Here is a 22,317-nt window from a genome sequence, read left to right on the forward strand (position 1 = left end):
ATCACGAGTACATACTGTTTATAACAATGCTTGCTACCCTTTGAAAATTTAACTAGCCATTAAACATCTCATTTTTTAAAGAATGTTTGAAACGATTACATAAACTCTGCTCGACAAATAGTTTTCCTAAAATATTTTCTTCCTTTCTTTTTTCAAAACACGTTTTATATACAGGCTTTCAATCACAACACGTTTTTATAACAAAAGCAGAACAGAAAATATAGTCATTATAATCGTTTGACACCATATAACATATATTTTCAACTCGCAGCAACAACGGAAGACCTACTCGGGGCTTTGCCACGAGCTCTGCTCTAGTTATCTGTATTTTCATCTTTGAATATTTGTAACAACCCATTGATTCAGTTCTAATGTTGTCCCATTGGTGGTTATGTGTGTATTGTATAATGGATGACCTTATACATATTTTAAGTTCATTTGTTGTGTACAGGTGAAAGAATTGAAGCGAGCTATGCATCCATCCAGTCTAAAAGAACTGAAGTTAGATGAGCCAGGAAAAGCGAATTACACGTACAAAACCCTGGGAGCAGGCTTCTGGGCATTACGACAGAAAGACTTCCGTGAGGCGATTCAAGATGTTGTTTTAGAGGTAAATTTATATTAGATACTGTTGCTTTAAAAGAATTGTTTTGATGTTCCCAAATGAAAAAAGTTTTTCTTAAATTAAAGCTGCTTGGTCCGATTTCATATCAAATTTTATGCACGCTTTTAAACGATGGCTATGCTTAGTATATGTATAATAATAGACATTGCAGTAGTTTTACCCGTCAATTATGCCAAATTTCAGTGAAGAAAAATACGTACAAAATTTGCTAACAAAACAAACGACATTAAAAGGTATCGCATTATTTCGCCTCATGTTAAATTCACCCCTGACGACGAGACCGGTATGGTTGTATTACGAATTTGTCATCGCTTTAAATAAAGGTCGAAATGATCAAACAAATTACAAATAAACATGTGTACGTTTTGTTCGCTAATATTTCAAAAGTCTGCTTTCTTTATAATCGATGCATAGCATACGAGTTGAATAACCCCAATCATTCGGGGGACGAAACCAAGCGGTTTCCTTTTCTAAACATTCCCGTGATGCATTTTGGTTTGTTTTTTCGTTTGCCCAAAGAGAAATTATTTTTATTTACTTTGACTATTTCTAACTTTGAAAGGAAACTGATTCTGCTGGTGTAAAAAAGGAGAAAGTCCATAACTTTCTAAGATAAATGGTTTGTATGAAAAAAATGTTGATACTGTAATTACAAAAAAATCGGACCATGCAGCTTTAATAGTTTAGTTTTTCCAATTATCTCCTGATTAAAATGGAGAAGAAATATGAATGCATTTTCTATGATAATCAGTACCGCTATATATTTATAATTTTATTTTATTTTGTATAACATTGTTAAGCTCTATAAAATTTGATAATCTGCAGCTCCATTTACCGGTAGTATCATGGAAAAGATAAAAAATTAATTGCTATGAAAACAAAACTATTACAAGAAAAGTTTCATTCCTGGTGTTTTATGACAGGGAGGAGACTCGGATGCCAATGCGGCTGTGGCGGGGGCTCTCCTGGGCTGTAAGCTAGGACTGGGGGCCATCCCCAGGTCATGGAGGGAAAACCTTGCCCACAAAGAGTGGCTCGATACTCTGATGGACAGGTGAGCCATGAAACTCAGAAAAAATTTATACACAATAAGCGTTATCATCATTGTTATACAGAAGATTAAAGTTTAGAGTCTGTGAATCTGATACTAAAAGTCGTTCTTGTAATATTTGTCTAAATGTTTGTTTCTATGCCGCACCAGGCAATGGCGGCGGCATATTTTGTTTGTCTTCTGTCCTTCAATCTTTTTGTCACTCTCTCTGTCCTGCACACATTGTGGGCAGCTGTCAGAGACAAAAGCCAAGTTTTCAAGACTATCGTAGTTGTGCATATAAAAATGTTAGTACCTGGTAATTACAGATTGATCTCCATTTTTGCCAATTTTGTGACTCAATCATGAAAAAAGATATATAAGTACAATATATCACTATTAAAGATCAAAGCAGTGGAAAGGTTTTTATAAAACTGCTAATGTAAATCATAAAACAATGCATTGATAAATGCCATCTCGACAGAAAGTTAATGTTTTGAATTCTATAGAGTATAAATGATATTTATTTTACCCTGCAGTGTTGAACTGACCCCCTTCTGAAAATGTTTTGTAGGTATTTTGACATTCATGAAGGAAGACACTTGAAGAGGGAAACAACCCTGTGATGCAGATTATTCGACTCCAGTGTGATATTATTGTTTTTATACATTGTACATGTATTTATGATATTGTGTAAAGTATATACATTTTATTGGTGCAATTGATTACCTAAAATTTTATTTTATCTCTCCAATTTTAAAAATTCTGTATCTTCCATTAATTTTAATGTTTGAAACTGCATTTTATATTCAAGAAAAAAATTTATGCTTTTATTTGGGTTTTATTTTTGTAATTCAGAAAACAATATTGTCTTTGTATAATTCTTGATTTTAACATGACATCTGTTTGTTTTCTGATTCATTCCTACTTTTTAGGAGTGATTTGTCTGATCAAAAGTTGTCACTTCTCCTTGTAAATTAACGGCTGAACGGCTGAACATTTTACAAACTTTTCAACTTTTTTAACCTGTAAAAATTTCTAAACGATGCCGCCTATCCATCAAGTTTTAAGCTTTAACACCTTTATAAAATAAGCCCTGCCTTCACCTGAGATTTACCACCCGGTAAAAATGTTCGGCTTTTATGGTGATCCAGAGAACCATATGATAGGAGGTGTCTGCTGGTTTTAAACAGACTGAGTTTTCATTTGTTTTTACAAAGTTTTGGTTGTGCAAGTCTTCAGGTCAGTGCTTTGACACAAGGCTTGCAAGCTTGTGGAGACTGCCTACCAATGTATTGTATGAACACCCAAAAAGGTTGTTGATGTTGATAGTTGTTGTTGACAGTTTATATGCTACTTATGTACATTGTTGAATTGGAGAGAGAGAGAGAAAGAGAATGAATGAGAGAAAACATTCCATTTAATGTGCTATACACATTAAACATGACAGTATTTTTATAAAGCTATTTTTATACATGCTAATTGGAAACCAAATTACTTTGATAGTATTGATATATTGAATACTATATTTTTGTACATATATTACCTGGTACATTAATGATAGAATAAACTGGATAGCTATACCAAATTTTCACAAACATAAACTCGACTGAACTGATTCAACTTAGGTTAAAATGTTTGCTAATGTTAAATAAATAGCATTCATTACACTCCTACGTGTAGGTCACAAATTCACATCTGATCGGTGCTGCATATCAGATTTTGCTGTACATTCACTGTGTTTTTGATTTATTTCGTGTATGTTCATCAATATAAAGCATTCCTGTGAATTGTACTTATTGTTACATGCTTATATTTGGCACTCAAAAATTATTCTCAGATCACATGTATTGTTTTGCCTGTGTTAAAGCCTGCATTAAAAATCTTAACTGATTATTGAGTTACAAGCATTTGATTGATTTTTGAAATAAAAAATTAAAAGAAGCACCATGCAAGCATGGATTCAGGATCTCTTCCTGGTGCCAGGGGTAAACCCACCCCCACCCCTGTCAATTTTTATTTCTCAACTTCAACTTTTTTATTTCTCAACTTCAACTTCAACTTTTTTATTTCTCAACTTCAACTCCCTATGGATTTATGAATGATAAGGAATGCATTAAAAATTATACTGCGATGTGAATTGTCAGGTTAAATTTAGCTAGTAGCATTTTCAAATGGTACCGATATATTTCCCCTGCCTTAAATTGGCCCAAATTAAGTCAATTTTTTCAAGCCAAAAAAAAAAAAGAAAAGAAAAAAGATATCATTGGCCAGGCCTAGTTTTGTTTTAAAATATTCAGGGTCTGTTTCTTTACATCAGTCATTTAAAGCATGTTAAGTTCAGTGCATGTGTGCATTAGCAAATGCTGTGTACCTTTGTTGAAATATTTCAATAATGTACAAATCAAGAGTGGAGTCCAGGTACTTGACTTATACATGTACCATTATAAGGGTTGGGGTTAGGTTTAGGTGGAGATAGTTCTGAACCTTTAACATGAGTCCATCATTCAGTTTATTGTTACTGTGTTAGTAGTTGAAGATACTCCCTTTGGTTTCATGATGTTTTTAAAAAATATTTTATGCTCTTGCCGGAATTATTAATTCCGTATTTAGATAAGTGACCATTTTTAAAATTACACTACTATTCTGAATTTCCTCATCTATCCCCGGCTCCGACCTTGTTTCAGTTACTGAAGTGAAGAAAATTCCCCAACAATGGGGGGTTCTGGCAGTACACGACGGATCGAATTTGAGCAGGATCCAAACAACCAAATTATGGTTTGCATTTTAATTCATTTAATTACAATTTTAACGCGATAGTTGTGGATGCAGACACGTCTCGAATTTTCTCAGTGAACGTTAGCCTAATAATTATAAAAGCTGAGTGTATAACCTGTATATTACTTTATTTGTAAAAACGACATAGAACCGGTTTTTTATGCTAGTATGGTTAAAGTTAAACTTGGGGTTTTTAGGAAGATTATCCTAAAGTATCGGTATGTCCTTGGCAAACAAAAAAATGGCCATCACAAAAATATTTCGTTTTGCAAACAAATAGTGATTACATCAGATCGAGAAAAAATGTAAACAATAACATATTATAATACCGAATTCTTGGTTAGCAACCTCAAGTTAGTGTAGAACGATAGCTCTCTGGTCAAATGTTTAATGTCCACTGCTGAAGTCCCCCAGGTAATTTCAAACTACTTTCCCCCCAGCAAAAAATATAGTTAAAAAATAATCCAAATTTTTCCTTCAATTGTTTTTTGCATCAGTATTTCTTGTGTGATTTCTCTGGCAACTTAAGCTACTGGATTGAATTGAATTGAATACTTTTTATTTCCAAATTCTGGGCCCTTTTGGGCAAACAAATACTGTGTATTGACGTTTGAACTGATCCAATTTGATCAGCGGAAAAGGAGGCATTACAATACTTGTTGGAATACCTATTGCAATGCAGCAGATAAAGTAGCTGATATGCAGAACACTTTTAGAGGAGTGTTTCTGTTCTCTAGCACCTGTGGGTCATAAAATAAATGCTATAGGGTCCTCCACACCTTATAGGAAAAGTTTCACATGCAAGCCCAAATCTCAGTGTTCCTATGAGATATTGTTTCATGATACAAACATTAATTTTCACAATGAGTTGAAATCACCAGGTTGTGATATACTGTCATAAAAAGAAAAAGTAAGGAGGTGTCCAGGACCCTTATAAATATCTTATATTCAGTAAAATTTCAACTTCTTTTCATATTAAGAAATTATTCAATGAATTCTTACAATGATCAATTAAGATGAACATTTTGTCATATTCAGTATATGATTGTATCAGTAGTAGGCAGTTTGAGTTATAAGTCTCATCTTAGTGCTGATGACTCATGGTAAATTGATTAAGCTTTGCATTGATACCTTCACTCAATTTACACATAATTTATCAAAAAGGTTACTGAGGATTTTGCCAAAAGAATTGGAAGCCATGGAAATAGAACAGGAAGACCTTGTAAGTATAGGAATGTTTTTTAAATTTTGTTTTGAATTATTTTAAAAGTCTCCCAAACGAAGTTTGGAGACCTATTGTTTTTGTACGGTTTCTTCTTCTTCTATTTCTTCTTTCTCGCTCTGAACTTGTCTGTCGCGTTTCTCAGAGATGGTTGAACAGAGTTGTACAAAACTCTAGGATACGATAGGCCAGCATATCTAGTTGTGCAAGCTGGTTTGATTTTTCTCATTTGGGGTTGGCCAAACTTTTCGGGGGGGGGGGGGGGGGGGGGGGGGGGTCAAAAGGTCATGGGGTCTAACATTGAACCTGATTGGAAAAATCTTAGACTCTATCGTAAATGATTATAACTTGAAAACGGACAAAGATAATAATATAGGGTTTTCAGAATCATATATTGACTGTTACAGGCAATATATAGGGTTTATTAGATCTGACCCCTGGGGTCATCCCCACCCCCAGGAATTTACTTAATAAAAAGGAATAACTTGAAAATGATTAAGATCCCCACCCCTAAACCATATATATTCTTTTTGTTCCTTGTGTCAAGGAACATCAAATGGTATGTAGGTCATTGGCCCCAGGGGTGGTCCTGACCCCTATCAAACAGGAAGTGCCCAAACATCTTGAAAACGGTTAAGATCCCCACCCCTAAACCATATATATTCTTGTTCCTTGGGTCATGTTGGTTCATCGGATGTATGGTAAAGGACCCCTGTGTAACATCATGAAACTTCGGAAATAAAAATAATCAAGTTGTAAATCTTTTTTTCTCTGAAGTTTGACCCATGTGGGTTGTTTCTACCCCCAATGATGGCCTTGTTCGTTTGGGAGACTTTATAATCGCCCTGATTATAATTACATCTTGTTTAATTATATTTGTACTTATTTACTCTGCAAATTCCAGAAAATTGAATTTGTACAAATGACTTTTAATTTATTAATTAATCATATAGGTGCTGCATGCATGTAGTAGGAAATTATCTACTCATGTAATGTAAAATGGAAAAAGAGAGTTTACAATAAAAAAAAATGTGCATCTATAAATTAACTGTAATTCTGATTATTTTATTTTCAGCAAGAAGAAAAATGGTCAGTAGCTGTCAATACCACAGATCTCTCTTGAATCACATTGTGATGTTGTGGTGTTTCCTTTTCATATTTAAACAGTTTGATTATTTTATATTTTAAAAGTTTACTCTGATATGCAGAGATCTGTATGATGAATTATAAATGTAAACAAAAAAAATAACATTCAAAAAAAGATTTCATGTCTAAAATTGTGTTTTTAACATTTTGTCATAGTTTGTCATCTGTCATCAAACTTAAATAATATAACCATTCATATTTATTTTGAATTTCAAAACAACAGGAGAGTGAAGAGGAATTTACAGATTCTTACAACCAGAAACTTAAAGAACTTGAAGAGAAGGTTGGTAAATTTTGCTGCGTGATTCATCCATAAATGTATTGCAGGGAACTGGCTATTCTTTTAAAATACATACATGTAATGATTATAACTATACAATACTGTGCCTTACAAGAGGAAGAATCTTGTTAGTGAAACAATGTTCTTTGTACTTGCATTCTTAAATACTGCAAAAACAATCATCTCAAGGTAAATGCATTCTGTTGAACCAATATGCAATAGAACTCATAATTTTTTTTTCAGAATGCACAGTTGCTAAATGCCAGAGTGGATGAGTTTGCACAAGCTGTTCAGGAGGTTGAAAAGAAATTCATGTAAGTGCACAAGAATGCATTACTTTACAACAGATTTAAAGTGGCTATTCTGAAATTGGAAGGTATATTTTGGTATAGTGTACAGTTCAATTCAATCTATTCAGTTGATAGAATTCTTCTGACAAATGGACAATTTGTATTTAATTTAGCTGAATTCAAAAATCACTTTTGTATAAGCATGCATATCTTTGGCATGACAGTATCAATTTATTGTGTCTATCTTTATTATAACATGTGTCTCTGTGACTTGGCTGTATCAGTTTGTGTGTGTGTCTATTGCTGACAGGAACACCACAGGATCTCCGGTCTGTCAAGACCTCCAGGACAAAGTATTCCGCTGCTACACAGATAACCACAAGAAGACGCTGCTGTGTTCGGCAGACGTCCGAGCATTCTTCGAGTGTGTGGAGAGGGCCAGAGCTGTAAGAGTTGTCCTTCTTTAATGCAACAAGCATTAACCTAATCTCCACTAATAAGTAATTTATGAACTTAAAGACTGATGAATTGAATGCATTTTAATTTATGAATAAAAAAAGGATTAGAGGCAAGTTTTTTTTTAGAACAAATTTAAAGTTATTCCTCTTCACTGATGGCAAACACCTCACATTGTGAACAGTATTTTTTGAATTTGTGTCATGCCCTATATTATATTTAATAAGATATCTGCTGTTTACATAAGCCAGTATGTACCCTTTTATTAATGACTTATGTGGAAGCCGGAAGATATAAATATCCATAAAGTTAATGGGTATAATTTTTAAAGCAGATATTGCTTTTTTTTTCAATTTCAGAATGCATTGATGAGGAAAGGATGAGGAGACATTTTGTAGATTATTTCCTAGATACATTCAGCAAAGTGACATTACAGAATCACTATATGATAGTGGGACATTTTTTGTGATTATTCAGCAATGCAAAAATAAAATCTGTTGCACATTAGGTGATGTTATACTTTTATCTTTACAAAATGTTCGAGGGAATATAGAGTAAATTCAGTCTACATGTATGTTTTGTTCTGAATACATTGTGTATTGTATAAACAAAACTAATGTAGAGGTGGTTAATACCAGTAGATCAAGGCATATGGTAAGATTCAACTGTATTGAAGATTCTCAAAAGTTTTTATTGAGATTGAGTAATCTAAAACTTAAAATAAAATCAACTCCCAAAAATGATATTAATTCTTTGCAAATATCAGAATTTCAAAATAAGGACCATTTTACTGAATTTTTTTTACGAACCAAATGATATAAAAATGCTTATCCAATTTATATCGAATTAGAGCAAATTGTTTCATAAACAAAATCAATGTGTCCATGTACAGTTATTAAAAAGTGATCATTTATATGCTAATGAAATTACATGTAATAATAAGGCCAGTTATACTTTTTTGTATCAATTTGTTTCACATCATTTCTTTATATGGGTAAAATCTCAAGACATTAAAATTAAAAAAAAAAACAACTAAAAACTCCAAGATGTATCATGAGCACCATATATTTATTTCAATTAATTTTAACAACCATTATGCTTTTGCAACAGAAGAAAACAAACAAATCAGTAAATAAATTATGTAGAATAAGGAATGGATTTCTCTATCTGATCTCCATGGTAACATGAAAAGTGTCTCAAACATTTTCCAGACCTAAAACCCAGGGATAAAATAACAACAAAATTATGCAAAATATTTCTACAAAAAACAAGAGTTTTATAACAAAGGAATGTATTTCACAACCACCCACTCATTTGTAAATATACAAGTATATATTTTTTATATGTAAATCAACTTTGACATATTAGTACATTTATTATATGGAACTGAATCATAAGATTATTCACAACCACCTCTCATTTCAAAACTTATAATATACAACCATTTTCTACAAATGTCAAATAAATTATAACTTAAACAATTACTGATACACAACCATTGGTAGGAATGAGCTTTCAGCTGTTAAAGTGAATATAAATGTAGATTTGAGAATTTAATGTCATGAAGATCAGTAATAAAACGGGAGATTCTTAATGATTGCATAAAAACTAATACTAGAATTAAAAACAAATATATATTACTTGTATGTATAATAATTTTCAACAAAACTCCATAAATAAATACAGCTAATGAAAGAAAAAAAAATCTGATTTATGAACATTGAAAAATCAGATATCATCTGATATCTTCATAATTTCTTTAAATAGATTCTCTGCCATTGAAAGTTGTCTCCCTTGCAGTAGGATACAATTTTTTTTCAGTGCTAAATACAGTGAAAACTGTTGAATGCATGTGGGAAAAATGATTATGGGAGGAAATTTGACAGATTGTGGATTCATGATTTAAACATTGTAAATAGTGGAGACTTGACTGGAGAGATCAGCAGTCTGGTAGTGACAGTGATACATGTAGTAGTGATGTGGTTGGTGGATAAATTGACCTAAATTGTACCAGTTGAAACAACCAGCCTTTACTTTATATGATGATCTCTATTCTTGTATAAAATTTTTCTGTTAAAAATATTGGCAAACAGGATTGAGTTTTATATCAAATATAAATGACTTGTATATACATATGAAATTACAGGCAACAAAACAATAACAAAATAACCCCCCTCTCTCTCTATTTAGAAATCTACAAATATGTAATGCAGGCAATGCACTGATCACAGGATATAAGACCTTATCCAATCATTTTAGATTTTCAAAAGAGATAGAGAAAAATAAAAACCAAACACCTGTGTATCAGAGATGAGCAATTTCTGAATACATGAACCCTTAATAATGTTGCTTTTTAACAACAACTTGATAGACTTCATCTCAATACATTCCTTATCAAAATTTATATATATAAAAAAAAAAAAAAAGAAACAAAGGAAATAAAACAAGAACATCAACAAATAATACAATAACTAATAAACAACCAAACACCATAAAACGAACAAGGATTTCTTTAGTAAATGGACAAACTATCTTTGGATAAGAGCAATAGTGATAAATGTAAACCATCATCAAAAGAAATAAATGAAAATTCTCATAATAATATTAATTGCACGTAAAAGACATATTGATGTCTCAAAAATACCAACTGAACAAAATTACCCAACTGTATGTTAAATACATATAGTCTCTTCACAAAAAAATAAAACAAACTGATTCTACATCCTCAAACAAAATACGCTATAAAATGGCTATTTGCTCCATAAGGTACGTCTTTTGGATTGCTTTTCTAGCTGGTTGAATGTTGATGTCTTGTACATCCCCAGTTTGATTCCAGTTTTGGCTCTGTTCTCATTGAAATGTCTTACAGGAAAAGGATTGAAGGGTTTCTTCATCGCGAAGGATGTTGACTTAGAATGACTAGGAGATTGCACGTCACTGGACCACGACACAGATTTTCCAGATGTGGGACTCGTTTTCTCGCCCGGAAAGAACCGAGGAGATTCCGACTCCTCAGGGCTGAACACAGATCCTGAATCTGAGTCAGTTAAATGTTTAGAAGTATTGGACTCCACACTACAACTAGACATTTTCCGCTTGGACTGAGCATACTGAGCTAAGCTTAGGCTCTGGGACATGGTGATCATTCTTGGACTGGCCCCACAATTAATCTTTCTAGACTGCTTTTCCACATTTTGTCCTTGCTGAACACACTTTTCGTCCTCCCCTGTGGAGTCCTGAGAAATGCTTCTAAGAGGAAGGTCTATCTTCATATCTCGCTGCGGGTGTTTGGGAGAATTTTCATTGAGATCCTCCCCCTGTGAATATTCTGATTCTTCCTCCTCCTCTTCTTCTTCCATACTCCGAGCCAGTTGACTGGAACAGACCTGAATCATATCATCAATCTCCCTGATCAAGTCCTCCTCATCAGAATCGGGCTCCACTGCCTCCTCTCTCCTCATCCCGCCATTCTCAAAGACATCCTCCACACTACAGTCACTGGATTCCACTGATTCCTGTCTGTCTAATCTCTCCACCTTGGTATCCTCTCCACCTCTACATTCCATAGATCCATCAACCTTTCCCTCTTCAAATTTGTCTTTTTCCTCAATGGCACAATGTCTCTTCTGTTCTTTCATTAACTTGCATCCGTCATTATTTTCTGACACAGCTTCATGCCTTTCATTTTCACTTTGATTGGTTTCCTCCACTCCATTTTTCCGCTCCACATTTTCACTTTTGTCATCTTCCTGTGACTTGTCCGACTGATCACCTCTTGGTTTGCAATCCACTTCATCACAGACAGAATTATCAATCTTCACAGGAGACTCTGCACTCTCTGTTGTAGCTTCAGTTTCTGGAACAGTTTGTTTATTCAGGGATGTTTTCTGTCCTTTTTGGAGGAAATGAGGTACCATCATGGCTTTTCCACCCCTAGAATAAACCAGTTCAGAAAACTTAAAACTATCCATGCAAGATGTTGATTGAAATACTTTGCAATAAGACGTGTCATTATATTTGTAAAGAACCTTTACAACCAATACATATAACTGGAATAAATAAAATAGTAGAAAGACTTGACTTAGTTGTGACTGGCGTACATCATACCTGTGTTTGGAACCTCTGACATTAGGAAGCATGGCCTTGCTGATGAACAGATGATTGATGGCCTTCGGTGGATCTATGTGGGGTGTTAGAGCCTTTACTTTGGCCTGCTGTTTGGCCGACGCAGCTAAAATGAGAAAACATTAATGACTCATCTGTTAACAAGACACCTAGATATAAGGTCCATCAACTTAAACTAAAACCGTTGGCTATTTGTGAAATAAATTATTCAATCAATGATTCAATTATTAAATGATCTACAGTGAAACTATTACAGTTTTTTTTTTTTTACCAAACTGAGTATTGTCATGTTTATTTTCATTGTACATCTAGATATAGCGCAACACAAAATAAACCTATTCAACCTGCTATGCTATGATTGCTACACTGAACTGCTATGCTATGATTGCTACACAGACCTGCTATGCTATACTGACCTGCTATGATAACATGAGCCTGTGTCTGCCTCTGTTTGAGCTTGCTGTACTGCTTTTTCAGGGAGCCTATGTCGGTACACATCCTTTCCAGGTACACAGAGGAACCCACAGCCTGATTGGAGTCCCCACCCATACCATAGGCACCAGGTCCCACCATTGATATGTCTGCAGTGCTGGGGTCAAGGTCAGAGCCTGTAATATCAAGGTCACTCCATACAGCTTATTATTCACTTTATCATAGAGATATAAAAACATCTCTTTGTTGTGTCTATCTTAATGTCAAAAATGAATTATTCTTTGTTATTTTTTGGACTTTTTTAAAGTATAAGAGAAGGACGCAAAAAATGAGTGGAGTAGTCTGTACAATTTTTAGATGATTTTTAATAAGGATGAAGACTTTGTCACCTTTCCCTCTGTTTGCCCCGTTAGCTGTTGGAATGATGCCAGTAAAGCAGCTGATGGCCTCAAGGTCCTCTTCATCAAGGTCATCCTCATCGCTAGGCAACATACTGCCTGCCTTCCTGTTGGAGTTTCCAGCACTGGTAAAGGGCCTGATGTTATAGGTATACTTCTCTCGTAGTTCTGGAAGTTGTTGCATCGGGAGGGGGGCACAGGCATAGATAAACTGAGCAAAGTGAAGAAAAGTGTTTTTTTAATACATGAATTATGAATTGCCTTCCACAATTTTCTGTAAAATACCTTTAGTTTGCAGTCAATAAATTTAATCCACTTTGAAACATATACAGGGTAGATACAAGATAATATTTGTTAAGAAAATCTTTAAAAAATATGATGTGTTTGCGAAAGTACAGTCATGAGTGTGGTCACAATAATTGGTTGCACTGAATGTTACCGTACAATCTATTTGACCTTTGAACTTATGTATTACCTTGTACTTAAACAGTAATTTACAATACTTTAAAGGTATGAAGTTTAAATATTTATTGACCCCTTTAGCCAACATCTCTCGATTGTACTTACTTTGACTAGGAGGTCGGCATTGAAGATCCTTCCGTCCATGGTCTCCTGGGTGAGTACCCCCATCAGAGAGTAGAACTCATCAGCACTGCTGGCCGTCAGGATCCTCCTACAACACCCAGAAAATACAGTAATTTATGCCCCCAACTCTAAATAGTACATTAATCATACAGTATTAATGATACATATGGTATATAACTCTTGACAGCATGCAATTTTAATATATAGAAAAAACTGTTACAGATTGACTCAGCAGTGCTACTTCGTGAGCCTTTCCCAGATGATAAGCACTGTTTGCTGTAAGATTTGGGATTACTTACTTTGTGAGCTTTCCCCAGATTGCTAGTGCTGTCCTCAGTAAGATCTCAGACCCTTCTAGAAGGATGGAGTCCCACACCCTCAGGACGATGTGTTTGGGCAGACAGGTGGCAAACAGGGTCAGGAACCACTGCATCGTGAACACGTTGGTCAGGGGCGGCTCGTAGCTAGCTCCTGTAAGGTTAATAAGATCATAGCAACTACCAATCAATGTACACATGCAGAGCACCACAACCCAATCCTGGAAACATTTGAATATTTAAGACACTATGTATGACTGTTAAAAAAATTAATACTTTTTTAAAAACTTTAACTTTTAAGAGTTTTGTTAACAATATTTTTATCAGTTATTACTAACGTCATCAAATGGTCCAAACTAATGCATAGCCAAACTTACTATTTTTAAAAATTCTACAAATTTCCCCAAACTTTTCTTTTAATTGAAATTCATAGCAAATATACTCATTCAGTGTCTGTTCAATATACCCATCTAATATTTGTGTGTTCTTTTTCTTATATAATTATAGAGCACCAAAATACATCACCCAATTACTGTGTAATTTTTTCTAAAAATCTAGATATTGCCCAAAACTTATTTTTAAACACTAAAATCAAACATATGTACACAGTCTTTTTATGGGGGTTTCTTTTTTTTCTAATTTTAGCCCCACCTGTGGTGTTGTCCTGGGCTGCACTCTGTAGATGGTCCAGGTGTTTGGAGAGCTTGGGAAATGTCACCCTCAGAAGGTCGCGGAACACGGCCATGTCCACGGACAGGGCCCGCAGATTGTGGGCGTAGTAACCGTCAGGTAACACATGGTCAATCAGGTATATCATCACCTGGAAGGTGAAAGGAGATAGCTACGTCAGGTAGGTCATCTTGTTAAAGCCAGTGTTGTTACAATACATGCTTGACTTGATGGTTACAAAATTATATCGTTGCATACATATGGGCAACAAACAAAATCTTACTTTCTCTTCTGTATTTGCATATAGGATTCTGGGGTTTTTTTAACTTGTAAACTAGTTTTTAATCATAATATCTTATTTTGCAAAAAACCAGTCCAAACTGGTTAGAATTAACTTAGTACCCCTGTTTTTGCAACCACAGCTTTTACTGTTTCCATTTAAAAGATAAAACCCCAAATCAATACAGTTACATGTATGACATTTTAGGAATACTAGTATTCACCAAAACAATGTTCTCACAAACTTCACAAAATATTCTCCTATACGAGTATAATTTGGTTTACAGTACAGTAAATGGTTTGTAATTCCTTTTAATTATCAGTGAACTATTTAATATTTCATTATGAACCAAAAACTACATGTCTATAGGGAAATAAATTTAACATTTCAGCTGATTAATTTCATCTTAAAGAGTAGATTCAAGATTTTTCACAAAATTATATCGATAATCAACTTAACATTTAAAAGATCATTTGAGTAGTAGAGTGATAATATTGCAATTCAAAGTCCTTTAGTGATTATACATGGAATGTAGACAGGGGATGAATTCCAGCATACATAACAAAGCAAATAATGGAGAGAGAGAGAGCAAAAGAGAGAGAGAGAGATAGAGCAAGAGAGAGAGAGAGAGAGAGAGAGATAATAGACTTGACACTTTACTTCCATCATTGACCATGAGAATTCCTCAGAGTCAGAAGTCAAATGCAACCATAACATGCAAGCCTCAGTACAAATTGATTTCCTGGCAGACCTATTGGTCACGCAACTAGTGTCATAATGATGTCATTATTGATGCTAACAAGACATTAAAGGTGGAGTGGTGGTGGAGGATAAATTGTTTAGCAGAGTCATCTCAGATAATTTATCTCCCTAAGAGCTGTTGTATCTCTAACCAAGTAGAGTTATCTCCCTGTCATGAGTATCTCCCCAAAACCCTGGTAGAATTATCTTTCGCAAGAACAGAGCCTTTTTCACCCTATTTTATCTCTTACCAAGCATAGTAATCTTCCCTAGAGACAAGTTATTTGTCAGAAGAGAGTTATCTCCCTTGAGCAGAGTTATCTTTCTCAGTGTAGAAATATCTCTTAAATTTCTAGTAGGCAACAGATTGAGCGAGGTGATCTGAATGAGAGATAATTCTACTTGAGAGGGAAAATTCTAATATGATATCTACCGGTATAAATTTCATTTTTTTTTTTACAAAAATGGCTAAGAGTGGTCCTCATGAATTTTCTCTTAAAGTTATCTCCCTCTGGAAAGAGTTATCTTTCCCGAAAAGTTCAGAGCTCCAACTGTAACTGCATGTTTCATTAAAATTTTGAGAATGCTTCACATAGAAGACCATGCAAAGAATTTTTTTCTTTCAAATCTGCCTGATGTGTTTATGAGGATGAGAGCAGAAAATGCAATAAGAGGCATTAATGAGCAAAGAATTTGGACCATATATCTCTCTATAGTCTCTTATTAAGTTAACTTTGTGATGGAATTTATAATGTAACTTAAGATCTCTACAAGATCTTTTTTTATGAATTTACCATGCAGCTTAGAAGTAATGAATAAAAGTAATGAATAAAATCAAAAAGCTTTTTCTTGTATACGATGTTCCTCCTATGGTATTGCAATTTCTTTGACATGCAGAATATCAATAAATTACAGCTAGAAATGGGTTATTAACAGAAAACTAAGGACTACTACTCAGATTATTGAAATATTAAACCAACCAACTTACAAGATTGTCAAAGAATGAAAAGGAATTACTGTAAAAGTGGTTATTTATGAGTGGGAGAATAAACACTAGTTACGCAGTAAAATACCTTTGCGGGTATGATAAAAAAAGCAAAACTTTTGTGTGGTAAATGACACATCTGCGTTAATACCCACCTCGCGCGCATTGTTTGACTCCCAAAAAACATGTACTTCACCACCCGCATAAATAAGCACTTGTACAGTAGTTTATCCTAAACTAACAAATCCTTAATTTTAAAACATTGTTGATAAGTTCAGAGAACAAGTACTGTAGATTCCTAATTAAATGCAAGGAACTAATATCCACATAAAATCATAAAGATCACGTCTTACTAAATCTTGTTTTTAGTTAATAGATGTAAACTAAATGAAACTATAACAATATTTAGCATTTGTGATTTCATATTCTCGCAGTTTGAAGCAAAATGGTTGAATTGCGGAATAAAGTACTTGCGTAAAATAAAAAATCTACAGTACATGTAAAGTACGATTCCTCCATTTATTTTACAAAAGTCAAAATCTATAACAGAAACAGAACTGAAATCTTATAAAAGAATCAAGTATATCTATTTCTAGCTTTAAAATCAGCCCCTGCGGCTATATTAGAATTTAGTGAACATGCCGTCTCTGATATTGACATGTTTCTAGTGATGAGGATACGAACGTCACACACATTCTGAGGGTTTCAGAAAAAATCCAATTTCCTGTCAACCTCCTAGAGAGCCTTTAGTCAATGGAGAAAAGATGAACTGGATTGTCTAAAAGCTTGATGAAACTGAACAGATGTAAAAATGTCATACTAACAAGGCTTTACACTAAATTTGCTGATCAGGCAATTCATTCATTAAAAGAAATCAGACTGAAGCAGAACTTCTCAGAAATGTAGTTTTTATGAGGTGGAACAGAGATTAGTGCAATCAATGAATTAAAAGATCGAAGTTCCTACTAGTGGAGATTTTTTTTCACAGAATTGTTTTCAAACCATAAAGGTCTTTGACTCCAAAAAAAATTGTGAAAAAAGTAAAGGATACAGCAGATGCTCTATTCAAATGAATAGGAAAGATGAATCCATGGATGTGCAGATACATTAAACTGGTTATAATACCATTCAGACCGGCAGATAGAATGTATACTAGCTGTTAAAAACTCTTAATAAATTAAAAATTTACCGCATTGGCAACATGACCATGCCTTGATTCTTTGACTAATGAAATATTATGGTAACCATGGAGACCTGCGTGAAACGGGTCTCAGATGACAGAGAGGTGATAAAGCCGCTTGCCCAGAACTAATAATTCCTTTAGTTATATTTTATCTACATTCAATCTTTCTAATTATCAGGTTTTACACTGAAATGTTGAGTGAAATCAATGATTTGCTACAGAGGTATCCAAAAGAACTTGTAAACTGCCATTTGATTAAATGAGTTTCGATCCACAAAAAAGCTAGGTTTATTGGAACAACATTTATTAATTGAAGCATATTTTAATGGAATGGTAGCCTACCCTTGAAAAGGATGAAAAAAATTATTAATCTACATTTTTTACCTATTTTTTGCTACAAAATTGCTTCATTAAAAGTTGCCTCAATTTAGGCCTCAGCAATATTTATTGCTACATCTCACAAAAGCAACTAATACACAAAAACAAATGCTAAAGCATATTAGAAACAAAATGAAAATTCACGTCTTTTTAAACTCACTAAAAATTGGTTGTCAAACATTGCATTGTCTTTATCTTATGTACTCACAAATGAACAATTATTCCATGGAGGCAAAGTTTTTGAAAATAATCTACTTGCAACCGAATGGTAAAATTCATTGTTCGCTTGTAGTTAAGAAATTGGCTACTGTTATGGTAATCTCGTCTAATATGATATGTCACCTGTGATTAATTGGTGGATATGAATTCATTGAAACAGACATGCCATAAAATCAATGTTAATTAACTCAATGTGAACATTTTTACTTCACACAGTATGTAATTTCTGCTAAAGACAATATTCTGATTAGAGTTATGCTAAAGGCACATAATTATCTAAATCAATGGTAACCCTGACCTTTAACTTCTGATCTTGAAATTATTAAGGGGTCTTTTTCCTGCCATAATCAACCCTGCTGATGCCAAGAATGATCATCTGACATAAATGGTATATAGCTTGTGACAGGCGGCTTGCCTCTAATATGCTGGTAGGCAGAGAGATGGACAAAAGCACAGACAGAAAGACAGACAGACAGGCCCAATGCCATATACCATAATACATCCATCTAAGGATGCATGGGCATATATAACAATTCTTCATCATAACAAAATCTATCAAAGACCAACCTACAAATGACCAACACCTATCCAAAAATTTAAAGATTCTATGCAGACTAATCTTCATAAAGCCATGGGGCTCCCATTTAATCAATCTTCTAAGATGGTTCAAGAACCTTGCTGCATATTGAATGCAAATCATAGTCCATAAAATTGAACTATTGCTTAGGGGTGCTTTACACAGCATAGCCTTGGTTTTTAATTGTCGCATTAATGCTGTCTGTATATTCAATTTTTATTGTTTGCTATCTGTGGAAACACTCTCCAAAATTTCATAACTATGCACAATGGGTTTTGCCATATAGTCCAATTGTCTACTGTGCTCATCAAATGGTTTACATGTATCTTTAACTCTTACACTTGCAATGGCAGCTAATCTGCATCTCTGATCTGTATTATCCTAAATTTCCTACGAAACAAGCTTTTCATGACTGGTTAACCATTAAAACAGAGACAGTGATAGATGCCTGTGTTTTATGCACAAATTAGCCAGGCCTAGATATGATACATAGCCCCATTAACCTCTTTGATGATGGATAAAGGTATCACTGCCTTGCTATGATGTCATTATGGTTGGGTAATGTTTCTCACTTTCTGGCAAATTATGTAAGACTGGATAAGTGAACTCTTTGTCTCGTAATAACAGAAGATAAATTCTGTTTTCTAAAGCTTAGAATCTGTCTTTTTTTGCCATCTAATAATGTAAAAGCTTCACTATTACCAATACCCAATAGACTCACAGAATCCCCATCTTGGACTGGTAAAACACAAACAACAAAGACCTATATTTTTTGGTAATGTGGAATCAAGAATTCTGTAGATAGCAGTAAATACCTACCAAAGTGCTCCCTCTATAGTACAGACTTAATTCTTAGTCTTTATCATTACACCAAAATAGACTTTTTCAATTATCTATAAAAAATTTGCCTTATTAATCTAATCATCATTGACTCCACATTTTCCCCCTACGTTTCATTTGCAATTTCACTTTCATCCTCCACTGTTTTATATGCCGAGTTACCTTTTATACCACCTTCTGTTTTACAAGCCATTTACTTTGATATATCATGATATTTCATGGAACCACTGATTTCAAAAGTTGTAGTATTCATTTAGCTGTACAGTTGAACTTAGATAATGCAAACACTGGTATCTCAAATACAATATAGATGTCAGAGTGATTTACAAGTCCAAACCCCTTTTTTTTTTAAGTCTGTTACTCTGGATATCTCAAATTCTCAGATATCTCAAATTCTCAGATATCTCGAAGTTTTTTAACAGTCCCGTCTAGTTCAAGATAAAGAATTTGACTGTATTACCTTCAATGCATCATCTTCCTTTCTGTCCATCACCTCCAGTAGCAGGGCCGCGATCACGTTAAACCCCTGGCAGTAACCAATGCTCTTATTCCAGCGCGCATATCCCAGAAGTACCCTCTTCAAGACAGCGCGATCCTCGTCGTTTTCCTGTCCGCTAAATCCACTACACCCTGTTCTATGCAAATCCTGGCAAAACAAAAAGATACCTGTATTATATATCATTCAGAAAACGGAGTAGACAGATTTATAAAATTCTATTTAAGGTGGCTCACTACTTGAAATAGTTTCTCAATCAGAAATTGAGATCAGAATCAACAGAAAATTACTTGATTATGATAGACGTCAGCATAAGAAGCATGCAAAAAATCAGCAATTTTGGATGAAAAATTGATTTCAAACATTTAATTCAGGAAATATGAACAAAAGCCTCTAGGCAGATGCAAACTCATGATCTGCAGTTCCCAAACCCAATACATTAATCAGTAAACTGTGATGATATTACAAACAACTTTACAAAACATTTGAATCACCATATTGTGAGTTAGTGTCTTAAAAAATACAAGCCTTCGTGTAGTGAGGTACCTTAAAATTATTTCTCTCTGTTTCTGTTTAAATCAGTTAACAATCAATTTAGTCTCTCCTTTGCTTGTCAATGTCCGTTCCTATTTTTAATGAATTTTAAGGAAGATACAGAAACGGTATGTTCTTCTGTTTATGATGGAGACCACATGTCTGAATAGTTTTGAAACATGACATAAATAAAATCAATTTTTCTCTTCATTATAGAAGCCTTCTTGGGAAAATTGAAACAAATGAATGCTTCAAGCCATCTGGTCAAATGGGATTAAATTTTGTCCTTCACAAGCAAATTTGCATACAAAATGAGCAATGGAAATGCAGGAATATCAGGATCAATGTCATAAAAATGTGGATAACAAACTTGTCAAATTCATAAAATAAAAGACAATCAAGAATTGAGCCTTCAGTGGCTGTAGATTATAACAGGAATCGCCAGCTGTCGAGATTTTACCTTGACGATCTGAATTCCAAGGGAGTCATCGTCTGGGTTGCTCCGGTCATTGAATGCAAATCGCACCGTCTTTGTCCAATCAATGCATTGTTCTCTAATATAGTTATCGGCCAGACTGAGCCAGACCTAGAATGCATACATACATACTGATCACCATTAAATCTACTTACCGATAAAATGACACCAGATATACAATAAATGTTGCAGTTTCAGATTCATATTGTCAACACAAGAGACACCATTCCAATGTCAGTGTCTGACTTGAATGCCTAGGTTCCTGCAATTTAACTTAATTTCAACTGAGATTGAAAAACTCAATGATTTTGCATTTGGACTTTAAACATGCATAGCCCAGTGCCAGGTGAAGAAATGTGTTGTTGTGGTTTCTTTCTAATTGGGTATCATATGTTTGAGTTTTGACAAAACCTATATATTTCAAATGCATTAAAAAATTAATGTTATAATTCTACAGATACACATGGTGACACCATTTACATGTTTTGTGAAAAATACCTTCAAATACCGGTATGCATATTCCATATAGACATAAATAAATTGTTAACTGAAAGATAAACATGTATAAAAGTGCTGCTTTTAACAATTGTCTCCTGATTAATTTTTAAGCAAGTAGCTGAATGTAAGTGCTGTATAAACACATTAGTACCATTGTAAGAGTTTTGAATGTAGATAGAAGATAAAGACTCAATGAATTCTTCAATAACAATCTCCGACAAAAGGAATGAATATTTCATGAGAAAGCCATCTTCTATGTCGGTTATCTAATATTGACACAATAATGCCGCTGATAATTAAGCACTCCTAAATCACATCATGCAAAAAATTCATATTGATTTTTATCCTTGTACTCAACACCCAAAAATAACTCTCAAAACCCACTATTAACCCACAAATACTAATCAATGTTAGTCAATTACGGTAATTATTTGAACTTTACTGATTTCTGCAATATACTGGCACAGGTGCACCTTTAATCCCTAGAATTATGACTAAGATTTGAAATCTCAAGAACTATCATATGCTACGTTCATTACAACAGTGTCTTCAATTCCAAAAATTCTTTTATTTGATATAGTAATGATTCCACCCTCCCACCTTTCAAAAACATTTTTAATAAAAACTCTGCATCATCACGCTGCAAATATGTAGGATTGCAGAGGTTGGATGATAAATTATCTATTAGACTTTTCTGCTACCCACTGAAACATTACTCAAGGGTGAAGCAATTCACTGACAATAATTTCTTAATTCAG

At 34.0% G+C, this 22,317-nt stretch overlaps 3 protein-coding genes across 4 annotated transcripts in view; 2 read left to right on the forward strand and 1 right to left on the reverse strand.

Moving 5' to 3' along the window:
* LOC105329314 (uncharacterized) overlaps positions 1–3,559 on the forward strand; it is a 33,837-nt gene extending 30,278 nt beyond the window's left edge. Inside the window, exons 7-9 of the mRNA XM_011430507.4 lie at positions 452–610; positions 1,549–1,679; positions 2,230–3,559. Of these exons, the coding sequence (XP_011428809.3) occupies positions 452–610; positions 1,549–1,679; positions 2,230–2,281 (342 nt within the window). The 3' untranslated portion in view covers positions 2,282–3,559. The remainder of the gene's footprint in view (positions 1–451; positions 611–1,548; positions 1,680–2,229) is intronic.
* A 716-nt stretch (positions 3,560–4,275) lies between these two features.
* Positions 4,276–8,334, forward strand: LOC105329313 (MICOS complex subunit Mic19). The gene is made up of 7 exons (XM_011430505.4): positions 4,276–4,433; positions 5,598–5,655; positions 6,731–6,744; positions 7,025–7,084; positions 7,325–7,395; positions 7,682–7,817; positions 8,187–8,334. The coding sequence occupies exons 1-7, from the start codon at positions 4,371–4,373 to the stop codon at positions 8,208–8,210; spliced, it is 426 nt and encodes a 141-aa protein (XP_011428807.3). The 5' UTR covers positions 4,276–4,370; the 3' UTR covers positions 8,211–8,334.
* Positions 8,335–9,946: 1,612 nt separating this feature from the next.
* The window catches only part of LOC105329316 (TBC1 domain family member 30), a 29,469-nt gene continuing 17,098 nt past the window's right edge, over positions 9,947–22,317 (reverse strand). For both annotated transcript variants that reach the window (XM_066081530.1, XM_034461574.2), the window contains 9 exons: positions 21,047–21,172; positions 20,017–20,202; positions 14,336–14,504; positions 13,667–13,838; positions 13,350–13,455; positions 12,774–12,993; positions 12,369–12,560; positions 11,935–12,058; positions 9,947–11,760 (listed from right to left, as the gene is read on the reverse strand). In XM_066081530.1, coding sequence (XP_065937602.1) covers positions 10,578–11,760; positions 11,935–12,058; positions 12,369–12,560; positions 12,774–12,993; positions 13,350–13,455; positions 13,667–13,838; positions 14,336–14,504; positions 20,017–20,202; positions 21,047–21,172 — 2,478 coding nt within the window. In that variant the 3' untranslated portion in view covers positions 9,947–10,577. The remainder of the gene's footprint in view (positions 11,761–11,934; positions 12,059–12,368; positions 12,561–12,773; positions 12,994–13,349; positions 13,456–13,666; positions 13,839–14,335; positions 14,505–20,016; positions 20,203–21,046; positions 21,173–22,317) is intronic.

Source organism: Magallana gigas, chromosome 4 (genome assembly GCF_963853765.1).
Source record: "Magallana gigas chromosome 4, xbMagGiga1.1, whole genome shotgun sequence".
In the NCBI taxonomy this organism is placed as follows: domain Eukaryota; kingdom Metazoa; phylum Mollusca; class Bivalvia; order Ostreida; family Ostreidae; genus Magallana; species Magallana gigas.